This window comes from Trematomus bernacchii, unplaced genomic scaffold (genome assembly GCF_902827165.1).
Source record: "Trematomus bernacchii unplaced genomic scaffold, fTreBer1.1, whole genome shotgun sequence".
Lineage (NCBI taxonomy): Eukaryota > Metazoa > Chordata > Actinopteri > Perciformes > Nototheniidae > Trematomus > Trematomus bernacchii.
The window spans coordinates 1,156,644-1,175,802 of NW_022987803.1; the positions used below are offsets into that span (position 1 = coordinate 1,156,644).

General features: G+C 42.5%; 1 protein-coding gene across 2 annotated transcripts in view; it reads left to right on the forward strand.

The window, feature by feature from the left end:
• The first annotated feature begins 104 nt into the window (after positions 1-104).
• Positions 105-19,159, forward strand: part of lama4 (laminin, alpha 4) — a 41,431-nt gene continuing 22,376 nt past the window's right edge. Inside the window, exons 1-15 of one of the 2 annotated variants that reach the window (XR_004557586.1) lie at positions 105-350; positions 6,909-7,007; positions 7,067-7,212; positions 7,328-7,408; positions 7,711-7,925; positions 8,465-8,565; positions 10,865-11,045; positions 11,510-11,590; positions 11,694-11,845; positions 12,034-12,144; positions 12,454-12,565; positions 12,777-12,941; positions 13,498-13,691; positions 17,728-17,844; positions 18,013-18,161. Coding sequence is in view for 1 of the 2 variants with exons in the window: in XM_034150696.1 (XP_034006587.1) it covers positions 249-350; positions 6,909-7,007; positions 7,085-7,212; positions 7,328-7,408; positions 7,711-7,925; positions 8,465-8,565; positions 10,865-11,045; positions 11,510-11,590; positions 11,694-11,845; positions 12,034-12,144; positions 12,454-12,565; positions 12,777-12,941; positions 13,498-13,691; positions 17,728-17,844; positions 18,013-18,161 (1,988 nt within the window). In the remaining variant the exon portion in view is untranslated. The remainder of the gene's footprint in view (positions 351-6,908; positions 7,008-7,066; positions 7,213-7,327; positions 7,409-7,710; positions 7,926-8,464; positions 8,566-10,864; positions 11,046-11,509; positions 11,591-11,693; positions 11,846-12,033; positions 12,145-12,453; positions 12,566-12,776; positions 12,942-13,497; positions 13,692-17,727; positions 17,845-18,012; positions 18,162-19,159) is intronic. The other variant, XM_034150696.1, reaches the window with a different exon arrangement.

The following is a 19,159-nucleotide window of genomic DNA, read 5'->3' on the forward strand; positions in this document are numbered from 1 at the left end:
GCACGGGCTCAGGGGAGAGGCAAGTTCGCTAGGAGAGAGGAATCAGGGCAGGGAGGGAGGGAGGGAGGGAGAGAAAGGGAGGAAGTCCACACAAGTTTGTTTCACTGGCCGGGCTGGGACTGTATCTGGAGGTCGGAGCAGAGGAAAAGTGAAGCCAACGGGTGCAGCAGAGCGAGAGGAGCTGCCCAGAAGACTCTGACAGGGACAGGCAGAGAGGGAACAGTGCTCCACTGGGCAAATACACAAATATGGCTGCTAAATCTCTGTTCAGCCTTCTCTGCATCCTATCAGGGATTGCCTATCCAGCATCTGCCGCCAGGCTTGGGGAACAGCAGCAGACATTCCCGAATGTAAGACAGATTTGCTTAAATCTCCTTTTGGCTGCTAAACTGTGCATGTTATGTTTAGTTTCACAACTTTTGTACCTACTGCACATGTGTAAGGCTGATGATCGTGTACACAAAGGTTAGGGTACAAACTGTAACAGATGAGGCAGGTTTGAGGGTGATGAGTTATGGCTGTCTATAGAGCTCGGTCCTGCTTTGTGTTCATACATGTGTGTGTTTGTGTCATCAGACGTACCCCAAGGCTAAAGCGCTGAAGTGCTCTGAGTTACTATCTCCACCACTGTCATGCCCCCGCCCCCCCGCCCCTCCCTGGCATTTCCCTAATAGAAACCAGCTGCCAAATGTTGAGCAACCTCCGAGAGAGACAGAGAGCACAATAGACAGTAAGGGCATGAGAAGCCTCACTATAGGCCAAAGTTCATCTATTTTGATTTTAAATTATATTCTGCTCAATTTTCATTAAATGAAATCCATTTTGGTCATACTGTATTGAGGGCCAATGTTTTTTTCTGTAAACAATATATTTACAATCTGTAATTGTCTCCCCATAAAGCAGTTTAATTGTTGCTGGTACAGTTTATTTGCACCAGGTGTATCATATTGCTTTTCCCAAAATCTTACCATAACAATAATTAATTTGCCATAACCACATTTCCCTACCAAACCATGCATGCAAAGTTTTAGAAAACAACAATTTAAAAGCACTGATTTTAATATTAAACAAATGTATTTGATGGTAATCTGGGGTTTTGCAGAGTGGACCACGATTGATGATCTTCTCTATCAACACATTTGTTATGTTAACTCAATCTGGGAATAACATTCTTAATGTTTCAATTCACAACACCATCAGATGTGTAACACAGTTATAATAAGCCAATGCTGACAATAGGTTAGCCTTTATTGAACAGTTGTGATGTCATCTAAGTCTTCCCTGCTGTTCAGGTTTTTAAATCTACACTAAAGACTCACTTCTTCTCTCTGGCCTTCTAGTCAGAGCGGAGTACGACTCCTGACATTTCCCTGTGTTTGATTTTTACATTTCCTGTTGTCATTTATTGTCTTGTTTGCTATCAAAGAGTTTTTATTGCATGTACAGCACTTTGGCTCGACCAAAAATAGTTTTTAAAATGTGCTATATAAATAAAACTGGATTTGATTTGATTTACAGTGCTAGCTGTCTGTAGCCGCTAGCACCCCATGTCAGGCCATGGTCCAAACTACATCCTTTTACACAAATGTTCCCGTACACCGAGACTGTAATTATGTGGCTGCTTTGAAGGTTTTTGGGGTTGATTTGAATTGAACCCATTGGTACATAGAAGTGATCCAGAGAGCCACGACGATTCTCTGTATAGTGACTTTGCTCTCAAACTGATAGAGTATAACAGTGAATAGACACAACCTGGGAAAATGTCTCGAGAATGGAGACTTATTTAAGGCCCAAACTTGGCAGTGCTACAAATACAATTTAAACATTTATTTCTCATTTAATTTATTGTGTAAGTGTTTATTTCTCGCTGTGTGAGCTTTCTTTGTTGAGGGTCCCCTGAGAGGGGCCCCTGCAGCCAGACTGTCTGTGCACAGTTACTGAGGATGAGATTCTCATGACCCTGGGTCTGTCCTGTTCTCAGGATGTTCGGAGGAGTAAGCATGACTTAATCCAGGGTCTGAACCTCTCCTCGATGTCAAAACAAATCCAGCAGCAGCTTCAGTCAGGACGCAGAGAGGAAATGAAATATAAGCTTCAAGCTTTAACATTAATCCACTTCATTTTCCCAGTCTGGCAGAATGATGTCGGCAGGCAAATGGACATTAAACTGATCACATTTGAAACTGATCTTTATCACACACACACACAGTTTTGAGGCAGAGTGAATGTTGACTTTGGAAAGCACTGGCAGAGACAAATCCTGTTTTTGAGCTGCATGTGTTTGGCTGTGTATCGCAGAGATAGAGCCGTATGGTATCTTGAAGCATTCAGTCAACACACAGGAAATGCACTGATTCCTGAAAGGGAAGAAGCTGCTTCACATGAAAACAGGGAGAGGCTAACATGTTGAATGTCATCTTTGTTCTCCGCTGTAGTTAGGGCAGTGGGAGGGCCACAGAAATACATCACATCACTGAGTGTGCTCATAGCTGGCGAAGGCTGCAAATGTCAATTTCTTTAATTCTCAGAATGTTAAGCGGTATTGAAATGAGCACAATGGTTAACATTCCTATTCTCACTTTCAGATTCCACTAACCCCAGGGAAAAGGGGTCTTGTCAAAACATTTGCTGTCTTTTTAAGATAAGAGTATATCAACTTGTGGGTAGTTTCTGGGCTTTATAAAGAATATTTAACCTAGCCCTAAAAACTGAGGAGGGTCAGCTAGCCTGGCTCAAAGTTAAACTATGGCTATTGACATCTCTAAAGTTCACTGAGGATGTTTCTCTCACACTAGTGGCCATATCAAGGAGGGCAATATGGAGTGAACGATTAATCAAAATCTCAGCTAAGCTAGATTCATACAGACAGAAAAAAAATTACATTTTTTTGACAAGGAGGAAAACAGAGAAAGAAATAGGCTTATGTTAGTCAAACAACATTTCAGTCACAATCGAATGACGACATATTTTACTCTCAATGTCACTTTCAATGTATGTTAGAAGAAAAAGAAACATGATAATGCATCAATACATTTAAACCTTACACTGTGTCCATGGCTTTCTCCTTAGCTAATATGTGTACACACCAGTACAGAGCAACATAAGCATTCATTTAGAGCTGTCTCCAAGCACGCAACACTTTTAGCTCAGTATGTCACGTTTACAGGTACGGATTTGAACCCAATAGCACGACACAGATACAAGCAGTGTTCAAAAGGTTCGGTTTATTCAGGTCAAGGACAGGCAGGGTTATAACCAGGAAATGGGGAGGAAACTCCAGGTCCAAAATCAGGCAGGCAGGGTCAAAACCGGGCAGAACAGATAACTAGGCAAATATAATAGGAAATGCTGGAGAGCTTGGCAAAACACACAAGACAATCTGGCAGAGGACAAGTGACAGTGAGGTGGTATATAAACTGTGGAGTTAATGAGGGAATGTATCAGGTGAGGTGGAGGGCTGGGGAGATCAGGTGAGGGGAGTGAGCTGATTGTAAGAGCCTGGAGGAAGGCGGGATCTGAAATGACAGGAGAGTTATGATATTTCAAACCAAAAACAACTATAAATGTGTCGAACTTGTGACACAGTGTGAGTCTCCACCAACAGGCCGGTGTCTGTCTGCTGTTTGTTGCTGAGCACTATGTACAGTGTCTTCGTCAATGCTTTTTCCATTAACGTAGCTGGAAAGGGCTGGGTGGATGGATGTTGTTTATCAAATAGTTCAAATGCATCTACAATTGCCCATCTTACATTTCTGTTGATGATCAGGTTAAATAATGGAGACAACATCTTACTTGTTCACAGGAGTTTAAAATAATATTTTTTACTTCAGACAGAGCAGCGCTCATTCTTTCATTCCTGTTTTATTCCAGTCTTTGTGCTATAGGCGTAAGTCTAAGCTTCATAGTTGTTGACAGACATTAGAGGAATCAATCTTCTCATCTCACTCTTTGAAAGTAAATGACAGAGCATATTTGCCAAAATGTTGAACTATTCCTTTCTGTGGTGGAGCCCAAATCATAAACGCAAATGATCGCAACGTGAAGTCATCCAAAGTTGGGCAGGAAACTGTTACTCCACATCTTACTGTGTTTATACTGATGCCATTCCTCTCATTTTTAGAGGAGTCTAGAGAGTCCATGTCATATCTCAAGACCACCAGCTGCCTGTCTGCTAACGCTGGGCCCTGTGCACACACTGCAGCTGTTTGAACCATCACTGACTGTCACACAGCTAATAGGCCTAAACAAGTGGCTTTACAAATGGGAAGCAGCTCGGGATCTCAGGGGTTTCACATAAACCTGTGGGTCATTAATCCTGATGGCTTGGACTACCATTTGGAGCCAAATGTTTCATCTGTTTTTCTGTGGGCACCAAACACATTTTAAATTCATTAGCTGCAGTTTCAGGATGTGTTTACATGGAAGTTTGCCACATCGAATATGTACAGTATACGATAATGATGAAGAGCAGGGGTCAACTGCGGCCCATGGTCCAATTTTAGTTGACCTGAAGCTAATTCTAAAAGTATAATAGGAATAAACTATTAATGAAAACCAAAGTAAACAAAATAGTTTAAATCCAGTGGAGGAAAAAATAACTAAATAACAAGAGGGAGTTAGCCCAGCAGTCCAGTCACTAAAATCCCACCAGGGGAGCGGACCTACAGAGTAGGCAACGCCAAACCGGCCCAAACACAGTAGCCAGAAGTAAACAATTGATGTAGCACTTAGCAGCACACAGGATCAGCAGCACAGGTGATGATACTGCCGTAGGCAACGCCAAAACCGGCCCGAACACAGTAGCCAAAAGCAAACAATTGATTAGCACTTAGCAGCACACAGAATCAGCAGTACAGGTCAGTGGCGGCTGGTGCATTTTTCTCCGGGGGGGCTCTACCAAAATGTAAGCAAACTTATACACAAACTCAAAACACATGTCATATTACAACGCAGGGCTAGCTCAAAGGCACACAGCACTTGATAGTCAATTATTTTAGAAAGGACTTTCCTGTTTTTGTCAACCTCCTCATTATGCTTACTGATCCCTATCCTGTAGCCCTCATTGGACAGCTGTGTTTACTTTCCTAAACATGGCTAGAATAGAATAGAATAGAATTGGGAGGGATGAAACCCTCTTTAATGGTCACACATGCAGAGCACACAGCACACACAGTGAAATTTGGCCTCTGCATTTAACCCATCCTAGTACCAGGAGTCTAGTACTAGGAGCAGTGGGCAGCTATTGTTCAGCGCCCGGGGAGCAATGGGAGTGAGGGGGGGAAGGGGGGTGTCCGGTGCCTTGCTCAAGGGCACCACGGCAGGGCAGGAGGTGAACTGGGACCTCTCCAAGTAGCAGTCCACAATCCATTTTTAGGTCTGGTCGGGGACTTTGAACCGGCGACCCTACAGCTCCCAGTCCAAGCCCCTACTGACTGAGCCACTGCCGGACTGCTAGTCGCATAACATCATCCATGTGGACTCTAGTTTGTTCATGCCTTTTAGTTTTTTCTGATATGTGCTTTAAGTCACTCACATCTGTCTGGATCCATGCTGGGTCTGGTCCATAGACTGGTCTGATCCTGACGTTAGAAAAGGGAGGTAGGGGAAGCTAAATATAGCACTGGTGTTGCTACAGGTAGTTAGCCAAGCCTTCTTGCTAAACCAGCTCCTTGAAAAAGAGCACGTATACTGCCTTCCTCTGTCCTTAACTCCTGCCTATGTCAGGCTGATCAGGTCCGAGCTCTGTTACTCTAAGCTTTCCCTCCAGTGTCCTCCTCTCAAAGGGTGTTCTGGGCACCAACGAACAAGAGGCAGCCAGCTAGAAGCCTCTGCTCCTTTATAGGGTGCCCCCTGGTGGTGATAGGCTCACAAGAATATGCCTTACAACGGCGATTAGGACTCATCCTGCTACATAAGCAATCTGAGGCTTCTGTTTTAAGGAATGAGCTGCAACACTTTTTGTAATAAAATTAAGTAAACCCTCTGGAGAGCTGTGATGGAGGCTGTTTTTTCTTCAACATATTCAAGTATCAAGAATAACTTACCTACATTTGATTGATTTTGCGAACTTATAAATTAACTTATGTGAGGGGCCCAGCCCTTCGTATGTTTTTCTGTATATGGCCCTCAGTGAAAGAGTTTGGGCACCCTGCTGTAGAGCATGCCCTATGGGTCAGGGGGTCTGCAGGAAGAATCCATGCTGCTGTTCACAGGGTCTTTCACATTAGCAAGCTACAGAAGTATGTCTTTGAAAAATCTAAGGCAAATGTGAATCATGGGTAACGCATACAGCACTGTACACTTTCTGTTAGGCTGTGGAATGTTCTGGAGGCTTCAGTTAACTGAGTGGAACAAGGAGGTCAAACTATGGAGTTACAGACTGCTATTGTACGCCTCATTGAATGGTTCTGTTTCAAGTGTTTAAAGATATTCAAAGGGCTGTGTGTGTGTGTGTGTGTGTGTGTGTGTGTGTGTGTGTGTGTGTGTGTGTGTGTGTGTGTGTGTGTGTGTGTGTGTGTGTGTGTGTGTGTGTGTGTGTGTGTGTGTGTGTGTGTGTGTGTGTGTGTGTGTGTGTGTGTCATGGCTCTGACCTCCCATATTACACCATCCTGAGAATCCGGGGTGAACAAACATCAGACAGGATGCAACTTTTAAAACGTCATTCTGTAGAACACAAGCCAACTGGTGCCTGAAACATTATGTTCAATTGTAAAAACATCTCTATCAGAACTATCAGGAATATTATTGGTATCAAAGGAGTAATCTCGTCATTTATTATGAACAACATTTAATGTACACAGAGGCTCTGCAGAGGGAGTAGTAAACTACTCTACTCAGGGAGAAGAAGTCCCAGAGCCCAAAGGATTTTAAAGACTTTATAAAAAATGTCTGTTCCCTCTACTTTACAGTGTAAAAAGGGATTTTTCCTGAGTGAGCGAAACCAGTGCTTTCCGTGTAACTGCAAAAGCCACGCAGACTCCTGTGAAGACATCACTGGTGTTTGCAGAGTAAGTTTCCCCACATTATTTATCTGTCCACATCACTGCATTCAACTTAATTTCCATAGCCAATGTTCTCTCTTCAGAACTGCAGGGATCACAGTACAGGAGATTTCTGTGAGATGTGTGAGGATGGCTACATGGTTGCCCCCAGCCGAGATGGAAGACACACCTGCCGCCCCTGCGCCTGCCCCCTGTCCCTTCCCTCCAATAAGTAAGCCCCTCTCTTGTTGTTTGTGCAGCCACAGTGCTGTGTGTTGGCAGTGTGTAACCTCTGAAATACCCCCCCCCCCCCCCCCCCCCCCCCCCCCCCCCCTGTGTGTGTGCAGCTTTGCAGTGCACTGTGACGGAGGAGCTGCCGTTCTGCGCTGCAAGTGCAAAGAGGGCTACGCTGGACATCTGTGTGAGAGGTCAGTGCTGGGGGGGTTCAAACCACCAACCAGCTCTCTGTTCACATAATACAACACAAAATCTAAAGATGACTGATTGAGGTTAACATAATAGTCTAGTTGCCAGCATAGTGAACCCAGAAATGTTGCAAATGAATTAAACCCAAATCAAAAAACACCTGCAAACACAGAAACACTTGATGAATAAAGAAAACAATTGTGAATTATTCTATATTTTATTTTGTCAGTTTTGTCAGTTTTTTCTCAACCTGTCCTTTGTTACACACAGTGATACTGAGTCATGTGTACACTTCCTCCATCAGGTGTACTCCAGGTTACTACGGCAAGCCCATGGAGATTGGTAATTCCTGTAAGAGGTGCGACTGTAACGGAAACTCCGACCCTAACCTGATCTTCAGCGAGTGCCACAACGTGACGGGCCACTGCCAGCACTGCTGGGGTAACACCGGGGGGGCCAAGTGCGAAAGGTGTGCCCCCGGTTTCTACGGCGACGCCATCAGTGCCAAGAACTGCAGAGGTGGGGGCAACGAGTGAACTGCAAGATGTGTTTGAGATCCCATGTTGTGGCTTAAAGCTCTAAACACAGGATGACCTGGGACTTTATTTCCAGGTTGAGTTTAGCATATGACATCACATATATGTTCATATCTTTATTTTATTTCAGAATGATTACATAAACTGAAAAATCTGAAACGTTGACTTTAATTACATTTATTGTGTCAACAAATGTCACATACCTGTATTAGGTTAGTTGAAAGCAATAATATTTGTAACTTATTATTATTGCTTTTAACTAACCTAATACAGTTGTGTGAAATCAGTTGTCATTATACATTTAATAAAAGTAAAGTTTCAGATTTCTTTTCAGTGTATGCAGCAAAAGTTAGACTTAGTTGGTGTCAACTGAAGATGTTCGATGGAAAAACCTGACGAGGTGAACATTACGGATCAAGGATTAGCATATGCCTTTAGGCCCTCCCTGTCCAAAAATAACCCTGTCAGCAGGCTCTGACCTCTACTTTTCCCATCAGTGAATGTGCCCTGTGTGTGTCGCAGATTGTGAGTGCAGTGAATGTGGCACCTCCTCATGCGACGACAGGACAGGTGTGTGTCACTGCAAGCCGGGAGTCACAGGACGCCTCTGCGACCAGTGTGAGGTGAGAGAGACCACGTGATCGTACTTCCTGTTTGTTCACAGTAGCTCTTATTTCCATGGTTTTGGGCCGTCATTCATATGAGTGACAAAAACATTATTTCGGAATGCAAAATTCGACCCAGGGTAAGCACAATTTTTGGGGAGACAAATTACATAAACAGTAAAAGTTAGAAAGTAAAATGTTGAGAATAACATCTGCCTGCTTGCTGTAAAAATATCTAGTTTCAACAGTGGCGAGCCGTGACTTTTATACCTAGGCCCTCTGACCCCTATCTATCGATAAGATTTATGATTCTTTTATCATGACTTTTATCTTTTTTGATGACTTTTATAATTTTCGAATCATAAATCTATCTATCGGAAGGAGTTTACTTCCGGGTTTTAGGACGCGTCACTGTGGCACTCTATGGCGAGAGAAAACGTATCTTTCGATCCCGTTTGAATTGTGCCATGAATTACACATATGATGTTTGTCAATCTTAAAAAATCATTTCCATGTCAAAAAAGTCACAGTTTGTCGTAAAACTGTTGAAATATAAGACTATGAAAAATACGCAACTAGAAAGACTACAAATCCCAGAGTCGCGTAAGTGATGTCATAACTGATGTCATAATTGTTTTCCTCCACTAAATAAGAGATAGCTAAGATAAGATAACTTTAACAAGATGCCTGTGTGCTTAGTACCAGGTTGTTATCATACCAGCAATGGGTCTTGCTCATTCTTTTGCTTCCCGTCTGATGAAAGGACCAGGAGTGGCTGGATCAAGTTAGCTACCTAGCTAGTAGCAAGCACGTTAGTTAGCATTACAGCCTTAGCCTTGTCATTTTTATTAGCCTTAACATGAAGTAACATTAAGTAACCCAAAATGTTAAACAGTAAGAGTAGTAGTCATATTTCGTGAACCCTTTGAAGAGTACTGTCACTGGTGTGATCATTCTATAATACACAATTTAAGCCCGGATGCCCCCGGGGGAGACATGCTAATGCTAACGCTACATTAGCATCGGCGATCTTTTATTACTTCATGCTATCTGCACAAATGGTTAACATTAAACATTAAAAAGATCAGGCAGTTCAGGGACAATCGAAGGAAGGCAGGCAGCTTTGCATGACATTCTTCTGGACGTGTTTCATTGTGGTGATAGTGAGGGTAGTCAATCCCTTTTTTGGCAAGACAGTAGTGACGGCCATCTTGGTGACGTGTGTTGTTGTGCGAGACCAGAGATGTAGTTCATTGAGCGGTTTCACACAAAAAAGGTCTTACTTCACAGTTTTACGGAAAAACATTTTTTTTTTTACTTGCAAAATTATCTTTTAAATTGCCAAACATCATATGTGTAATTCGTGGCACAATTCAAACGGGATCGAAAGATAGCTTTTCTCTCGCCATTGACTTCAATACATAATTTTTCCGAAATAAGGTTCACCGGAAAGGGAGGGACTTCGCCTCTCTATAACACATGTATAAACTTCCCAGCGGGGGGAACTTGTCATAAAGTCTGCGATAATAAAGCCTACCCATTTAGAGGGAAGATATGATTGGTCAATTGTACTGTCAGTTGACATTACTCTCTCGTTGAGTTACTGTAGCTGGCCCTCTGTGAATTCATAGCTGGACCACCAATCAGCTCCTGTCTTCACCTCGCAGAGACGAGCTTCTTTCATTTAACCCTTCACATTCCAACAGAAACTGAATAGGCAGACTCGAAGGATTTATTTCTTTGGAAATGTTATTTTAAATACAATTAAATTAAGTTGTTTTGGTAAAACAAAAACAAAAAATGTTTTTAAATATTATTTTGTAGAATATCTTAGGCCCTCAAAATCTTAACATGTTGGTCTGGTGACAGTGGGAGGATAACATTTTCTCGTTTGCTTAAACAAAGTCAACACTGGTCTAATTACTTAAAATGTTCGGAAATGCTCTAATGCTCGCGGAACATTGAACACATGCAAGAGAAAGCAAATCCAAACAACACAAATGAATACATTATTTTAATGGAACAGTAAACAAAACACAAATAGCTATCAATATGCACCAGTTCAAACTTAATTTGTCCCCAATGTCTGTACCGTTTATTAATACTTTATAACGTTTTATGAATGTCCTCGTGGACTGTTTTGTTATCTCCAAAGTTGATTTGTATGCACTTTCTGCAGCTGCATGTCTTACACTTTTTTCTAACATAAAACTTTTGGTACTGAACATTTCCGGGTTCACAACAGGACCCTATGAGCTGGAGACTATAACGACAGCCTGTGTGATTGTCTGACCGCGCTTTTCTTCATGTACTCTAGGAGGGCTACTCTGGTTTCTCCAGCTGTCAGGGCTGTCGGAGGTGTGAATGCGGGCCGGCCTCCCTCCGCTCCACCTGCCACCCCCTCACCCACAGCTGCTCGTGCCGCCCTGGGGCCGGGGGCCGTTACTGTGAGCGCTGCCTCCCCGGCTACTGGGACTATATCCCCTCTGGCTGCCAGAGTAAGGCATCTGTCTGTCATACTGTGTGTCAAACCTTTTTGGCTCTCCTGAATAAACACCCCCGCACCATTTGTCGAAACATTAACTGCAGATAACGCTTTCCCAGAGGAAAGGCCTCGCTGAGTACTCATGTTCCCTTCCCATCTACCACAGTGCACACACACATAATGTCAGGAAGCATCTGGCCCTCTCTGCTGAGAGCTGGATGACATCACCATGCAGCCCAATCTATACACACACACACACACACACACACACACACACACACACACACACACACACACACACACACACACACACACACACAGCTGCTAAAAGCATCAGTCCCACACAAGAGAAGCCACAAGACAGATGTGCAGGACTCAGGCCAACGAGCCATCTGTGTGTGGTTACTGTACACTGACCTGTTCCGCAATACTTTATGTCTTTCCTCTGTGGTGACGCTCAGCTGCTTGTGTTCACAGAGTGTGACTGTGAGAGCGGACACTGTGATATGCATACAGGGGAGTGCCTGTCAGAGGCTGCTGTCAACCTGTGCAACATCAGTAAGTGACTGCAGGACACACCACTACAGCCCCCAACAAAAGACCACATGATGTAAATTGTAACACACTGTGCTGTGGTACTGCAATGACTCTGTGCTTTCAGGTTGTGATGAGTGCATTTGGCATCTGATTGGAGACTTGCGGCAGTCCAATAAGACGCTGGACCAGCTTAAAGTGGCAGTGCTGAACATCTCCTCCGGGGCTGCAGCCAACGACAGGCTCAAATACTACAACTACACTGCTCTACGACTGCAGGTTCATACACTCATGACATGCAAGAACAAAAAAATATGCATCGAAGACAAGTTGAAGCTCCGCCCGTTAATATTTGCAAATAAACATAAACAATGGATCAAATAATTTTTTGGTGTCACTTGTGAAAGTTGTGTACGTTTTTTTCCTTCAATGAGCTTGTCCAAAGAATATATTTCATCTTTCAACAGACTCAGTTTCAAGGCTGGAGGAACAAGTCAGCTGTGATGAAGGCCCAGGCGGGGGAGCTGGAGAAGAACACAGACGCGGTGGTGTTGGACATCAAACAGCTGGGAGACTCGGTCAGGAGAGCATCATCTTTCAATTACATCACTTTAAGATAGGATAAGATAAAGCGAAGGGAAAATCAAGTGTCAGGGCAGCAACAGCTGTAATCTTAGTCAAAAACATTTTAAAGAATTTTCTGAATAAAGCTTTTTTCTTCTTTATAATTCACTTTTCACTCAACATTGCATAGACTACACATTTAGACCTGAAGTGCAGTTATATACTCAGCACCTCATCTGTACAGAGACACCTGAGAGTGGCTCCACCGGCTGAGTCATGTGTCATTGACTGGTTTTGGTGGTGTTTTGGTGGTGTTTCTTCAGGAGCGTGTGGTGCAGGCTCTGGGGGAGAAGCTGGACAACGACACGCTGCAGACCTTCACCCTGGCTGAACAGCTCAGCAGTGACCTCACCGACCTCAACATACGCATCGAAGGTACCGACAGATCTGATCCAGGCCACATGACGTCTTTGTCTGTCCTGCAATCATGGGAAGGCAGTTTTTCAGGCTGCATGTAGTGATTTTACATATACAATATCTTAGGAGGGCGGAACTTTATAAAAAGCATTTGATCTATAATCTACACTTGAAGTCTGAGTGACTTGTGTATTTAGGCTCCTGATTCTGTGTGTTAATGTGTGTGTAGAGATGATCCATGACTGGGAGCTGTACAGTGTGCAGCAGGAAGTGGATCCAGAGCTGGCCAGGCAGAGCGCAGAGCGGGCCCACAGGATGCTGACGTGGATGAGGACCCTGGACCTGTCCCCACGAGAGCCCACCGCCACTGACGAGTCCACTGAAGCCCACGACTGTGAGGAGACAGGCAGCAGTTCACAAAACACAAGCATGCTCCACACATGTATTTGTTATGGCAATTAAACACACACATGAAATTACTTTTTAGTAAGCTGTGCAAGTGAAGAGAGCAGATTGATGCTAGCTGGTTTAATGAAGCTCAATTTAGGCGAAGTGTTTCTATTAAATGCTTCTGTGCACATTATTCCAAACAAAATGCTAACATCCTAAAATGTAGTAAAGTAAATGAACTATGGCAACCATCTTTGTTTAGCATGCTAGCATGCTAAAATGTGATAATTAGTACTCAAGATAAAGTACAGTAGACCAAACTTCTGGTTCATTACTTAATGTATTAATTCTTTAAAACACAAATACCTGTATCAAATGTCATACCATCCAATATGTGTTATCTGTATATTATTATTGTTATAGCTATTTTATTAGATACTCTTTAAGATTAAGAAATGTTAAGCCCACAGCTCTCAGTTGCTTTAACCAGACTGCAGAGATTCACCCAGATGTGCCACTAATGATAAAGTAATGGCTCCTGTGTGTGATTGTGTTTCCAGTGCTGAGGAGAATCCGCCAGTTGGAGAAGAAGTTGATCATCACAGACGGCAGACTCCCTCCTGTCAGGGAGATTTTTTTGCGCTTTTCCAGCAAGCTGTCGGACGCTGAGGGCTTCCTGCAGAAAGCAGCCAGCAGCCTTCAGGAGACGGAGGACAGGAACAGAGCCAGGGTCCTCAAATTCCAGAGGAATGAGGTAACCCTTCCTGCTGAGTGCATCTCTCCCCTAAAACTCCCTTCTCTGTTTGTCAGGCTGCACTTATAAATATGCTGCTGAAGAGCTCACAGCCCTCTGTCCCTGCTGTGAGCAGTCAAGTTCAGCCTGCTTCATCGCCTCTCATACTGCTACCATGTTAAACCACACTGCGGTACCTGGCCTTAAAAGACACAAGAAGAGCCCCCCCGTCCCCCGTCAGCAAGCACTGCACACACACAGGCTGAGAGAGAGCTTGTTGTTTTCCCGGCATGTCTGGTGAGACAGCAGTCTATTACTGGTGGTATTAAGTGCTGAGAACAGAAACACAAACCATCTGTGGGAGCTTTGCTCTGTTACATTAGGAGGAGGCCCGCACAGGGGAGCAGCAATGCTGCAATAAAAAACATTTTCCCATGATAATATCCAGAGCCCACACACAAGATACCGCCCACAGAGTCATCGCTGCACTGAGGAATCTCATCCCAACTCCGAGAGAAAAATAAGAAACTCTGAAAATCCGTTGATAATGATAAGCTAACATTATAGCATATGTTGTGGCAACCCAGTCTCACGGCATTTCGTGTTATAGTCACGAAATTAATCTATTGATTCGTGTTCACCAACACGATTTCCCCATTTTTTTCGTGTCACACAGAACGATTTTAAAAGCAATGTAAATATTAACAAATTAGAAGGAAAAAAAGATTTTCAAAAATACAGATTTCAGTATTCTGACACAGAACGACTTTAGAAGCAATGTATTTCTATTGGTAGTATGTTTTGTGCCTGCACCAAATAATAACAAATTATAAGGAAATAAAGATTTGAAAAATAAAGATTTCAGTATTCTGAGGCTCGGAGCCCCATTTCTTTTCCTCGCAGACGTCAAAAAAAGTCCGACATTATACAATTTAAAATAAAAACAATAATCGTGGCTTGATATTGAGTAAGAAAATGTTTTTATGAACCACACAGCTTCTGGTATTCCAAGACCCGACCGGACAAAAAGACGCAGGTACGAAACATACTACCAATAGAAATACATTGCTTTTAAAATCGTTCTGTGTGACACGAAAAAAATGCGAAAATCGTGTTGGTGAACACGAATCAATAGATTAAATAAATTTCGTGACTATTACACGAAATGCCGTGAGACTGGGTTGGTTGTGGTGTGTATTAGCAGATAGCTATACAGTACACTAACCTTTGTACCCTAGAGCAGGGGGGCGCCAAAGATCGCAGGGGGGGCGCCAGGCCTCAGATGATTTGAGGCCAACTATCAAAGCGTTGTCTCTACATTACAATAAAATATAAAAAATAATTGATTAATTAATTTGAATAAAAATTCAAGTTAGTAGCTATTATAGGCATAATAAGACAGAAATGTATAATTCTTTCTTTAATAGAAATGTTTCTTCTGCCCGTAAAGTGTCCAAACCAGGCTTTTCTGGATAAGCGCATTTTTGAAACATAGTCATTGTCCATGCCGGTTTCAGATTATTTGTCACAGTTGCTCCGATCAGATCAGTCTCCTCCATTTTGTAGATTATTTACGACTTTTGTATCCACATAAACACATCGGCAAAATCCGGCTTACTTTGAGCATGTGTTTTAAACAGTTTAATTCCCTTGTGAATTGTTTCCACTTGCGCCGTCCTTTAATTTCTTCTAACAGAAAATACACATTCTGGTACTCTCTTGAGAAGAAAAATAATTAAATCTATTACTACACATTTAAAAAAATGAATGCCATTTTTGTTTTTTGTTACTTTGTTCTGAAAGCTGAACCTGCTGCTCCTCACAGAGAGAAGAGGGAAGAGGCTGAATTACTTTACATTGTGGATAAGGGTGGATAGCCCCCATTGTTCTGTGTGTCAAAATGAAAGACAGCCCACACACCTATCAATCATCAAACCGTGGGGTCTTATTTCATTACGTGTTGATTTCTATCAACACGTAATGTTGTATCGATGTATATAGAGATGTACTACCGCAAAAGTATTCTCCGTCGGGACTTCCTGCAACAACACCACGCCGTTATCGTGATTCTGAAAGATGTTTTATTGGGAAGACGATCACTACGTGACAAAAGTTTTCAAAACCGTTTCTAGTCTTCTGCATTTCCAGACAAGTGGCTACTGAAATCAATCTTACTAGCTGCTGTTTGTGCAATTTACTCCGCGCGAGTTGGCGGACTTTATTTTCTTGGTGGGGCTAAGGTGGGGCTAAGCCATTTCTTGGTATGGCTGTAGCCTACCCCAGCCATACCCTGGAGCCGCCATGCTAAGAGGCATGTGTTTCAGACAGTTAAAAGACTGTAGTGCATACAGATACATCTCTGAAATACTTATCGTCCTCTCAGCAACAAAGCTAATGAGCTTTAACTAGAGGGCAGTGAACAGTGTTCTGCAATACTACATGTATGTTTTATAGTCAGAAGTGCTCCACCAGATGGAAAAGATTATGCTCAAAGAGTGGAGGTCAATCATTTGAGAAACTCTATGTTTCTCACTGTTCTCATCCACCTTTTTTCCAGCAGCAACAGGAAGCTGTTTGAGTATAATCAGAATCAGAAGTCCTTTATTAGTCCCGTAGCAGGGACATTTGAGGAGTTACAGCAAAAGTGGCATAGCAGTTAAAGAAAGGCATGCAATAATAAAGAGTAAACTTATTACATTTCAAGAAGGAAAGCAGACATTAGTAATGAAATACAAATAAAGACAAATAGGTACACAACCATGGCTAAAAAGGAGTAGCATTAACGAAGAAAAGTGTTAAAAGTAATTTATTAAGGTGTTGAGGCATTATAAAAATGTATGAAACAGTTTGAATATTATAAAGCCACAGTATCCTCCCTGCTCAGACAGACAGTGACACACTCGCTGGGGAACATGCGAGCATTTAGCAGCTAAAGAGCAGATTCACATCCTGAACCTACATTCATTTAGATACAACTCCACATGAATGTGTTGCTTCATACTTGCAGAATATATACCGTAAATACTTTACCTTTCTTTAAGAAGAAACTAAAATAGAAGAGACATAACATGACCTTTAATGTTTCCGCATAGTAATTATAATGTAAACTTTTATTTTTACAAAGTGAAATATGTATGTTTTTGTAAGTAATAATGTCAAACATATTATTTCAAAGTATGTGAAATACTCTTTGGTGTATGAGCCGACTAATACATGTCAGACATTATGCTCACTGTGATGGATTACTTGCTGTATCCGAGGCAAGTTTCTAGCTTCTGTATGTTCGGGTTTATAGTGAGATTTAGAGACCTTCTGCTGCATGGAAGGACTCACATTAAAATATTAGCCATGGGAAAAGGTTCACAGTGCACATCATTTGGACCTCTCAGTCTTTGAGGGTACATACTATACAGTATTTGTATGTTGTTCCCTGGATTTGTTGATTTATGTCTCCTATAATCCTATGTAAGAATTTGTAGGAATTTGACTCCAGGAAGTTGTGGTCATGCCCTGGTTGACATTATGGCTCAGCTGCAGCAGAACAGCTGCTGCTGAACTCGGTGTATCTGCCTGTGTGTCTGTATTCATGTCTTTTGGGTTGAGCATGTGTTATCAGGAGTAGGGATCTCCATGATCAGGGTCTCTGCTGTAAATCAATGCCATGAATGGTGCACTAACCAAACATTGAGCCTCCCCTAATCTGGGGCACTGCAGGGTTACCACAGCCAATCAAATTCTCTCATCGTTGGTCCATACTCAGTCATGCACATTGAAGGCAACAACCAACCACATACCTCCTATAAGAAGAGCCTTCTCTTTAAACTGTATGAAATAAAAGCACTATAAAGAATGACAGCTAAAGTCCCAGGCCAGAAACAACCAAAGGTACTGAGGATATAGTTATCATATTAATAAAAAAAGTAACAGAAGCATAAATTGTGTCTAACAATCAAGAAGGAGCCAAGGGTTAGATATTTCACATTCATTTCTCTCCCTATTTTAGATTAGCTTTAAAGCTTAATACATTCTTAATTGTGTTTTCACCGTGTGCCCCCAGGCCAGGAAGCAGAGGCTGACAGAGGAATACGCTGCTGTCAACGACACACTGGAGACATCCAGAGGCTCCATCTCTGACACTGAGAGGACTGTGGCTGAGATGGAGGCTATGGTGCAGGTGAGGCCTACAAGACTACGGGGGTTACTTAGACTGAAACGGAGATCAGCACTGCATAGTCCAGAGATACGCCTGTTGTAGATTCTGACATAATTACCAATTGCTTTCAAATAGTTTATGAATGATATATGTTCAATGTGTCTGAGTCTGCATGTGTACATTTGTCAGAACGTGAGTCAGTACCATGCAGCGATTGATGGTGCCGGCCAAAAGCTGACGGAGAAGACTGAGCGTCTGGTGCTGGCTGACAGAGATCTGGTGCAGAGGGCTGATGACCACGCTGAAGACCTGGACCGCCAGGCCAACCAGCTGGAGGAGTGAGACACCCGTCTGAATTAAAAATATATAATATTTAAGTAACAATGAAGTCCTTACCAGGTTATATGTCCTTGTGATTGTGAGAGGTTAAAACAGAAGGAATGGATCTGGTAGGCGCTGCCTTTGTCAAAACTAGTAATATAGTATGACATGCAAAGTAAGTCAAATACAGTATGCTAAGAAAAACAGGATGTCCTACATCAGGGGCCTCATTTATAAACGTTGCGTACGCTCAAAAGATGGCGTACGCCAGTTTCTATGCAATCTTTGCGATTTATAAAAAACAAACTTGACGGGAAAATGTGCGGTCCTCCACGCACACTCTGACCCATCTGTACGCGGTACGCACAAAAACGGGAGAGACGAGAAACTGCGACACCGTTGGCAGAAGGAAGAATGGAGAGAAATATGTGGAAATAATACCATAAATAAAATGTTACCTCTCATGTATCATATATGAAGAATTCATTTTCAAATCTTAAAATGATTCAACAAACGCCTGTTTGAGACTCCTCAGTGCACACAAAAACATAACTTGGAGAAATAAATAAATACGGAAATGTTATTGATCACCCCTCGATGATGTTCTCTTGTTAATGTATTCTCATAAATGATACGGTAAGCAGGAGGACAGAATTACTTTAAACTGACGCCGTTTTGCTTTTCTATAGGTTGAATAGATACGAGCATGGTTTATACTATCATGTTTGATCATGTTTTATGCCGTTCGCCAATACTTGATAAGTCGCTCATAAAACACAGGAGGTATGGAAACTAAGAACACCATATGTGGTAAATTGTACAGCTAATATAACACAACACATTAGTTGTATTTCCTTTAACTGGTGGATATAGAGTTGCAGCGGGGGGGTTGAGACGCACAGGCTGCAGTGGAGACGCTGCGCACAGCTGATCGACAGCTGGAACACAAACCACCAAATACAAAAAAATAATTCAGATCCAGTCGTCATGACTCCACTCCGGAGGGATTCCCCCA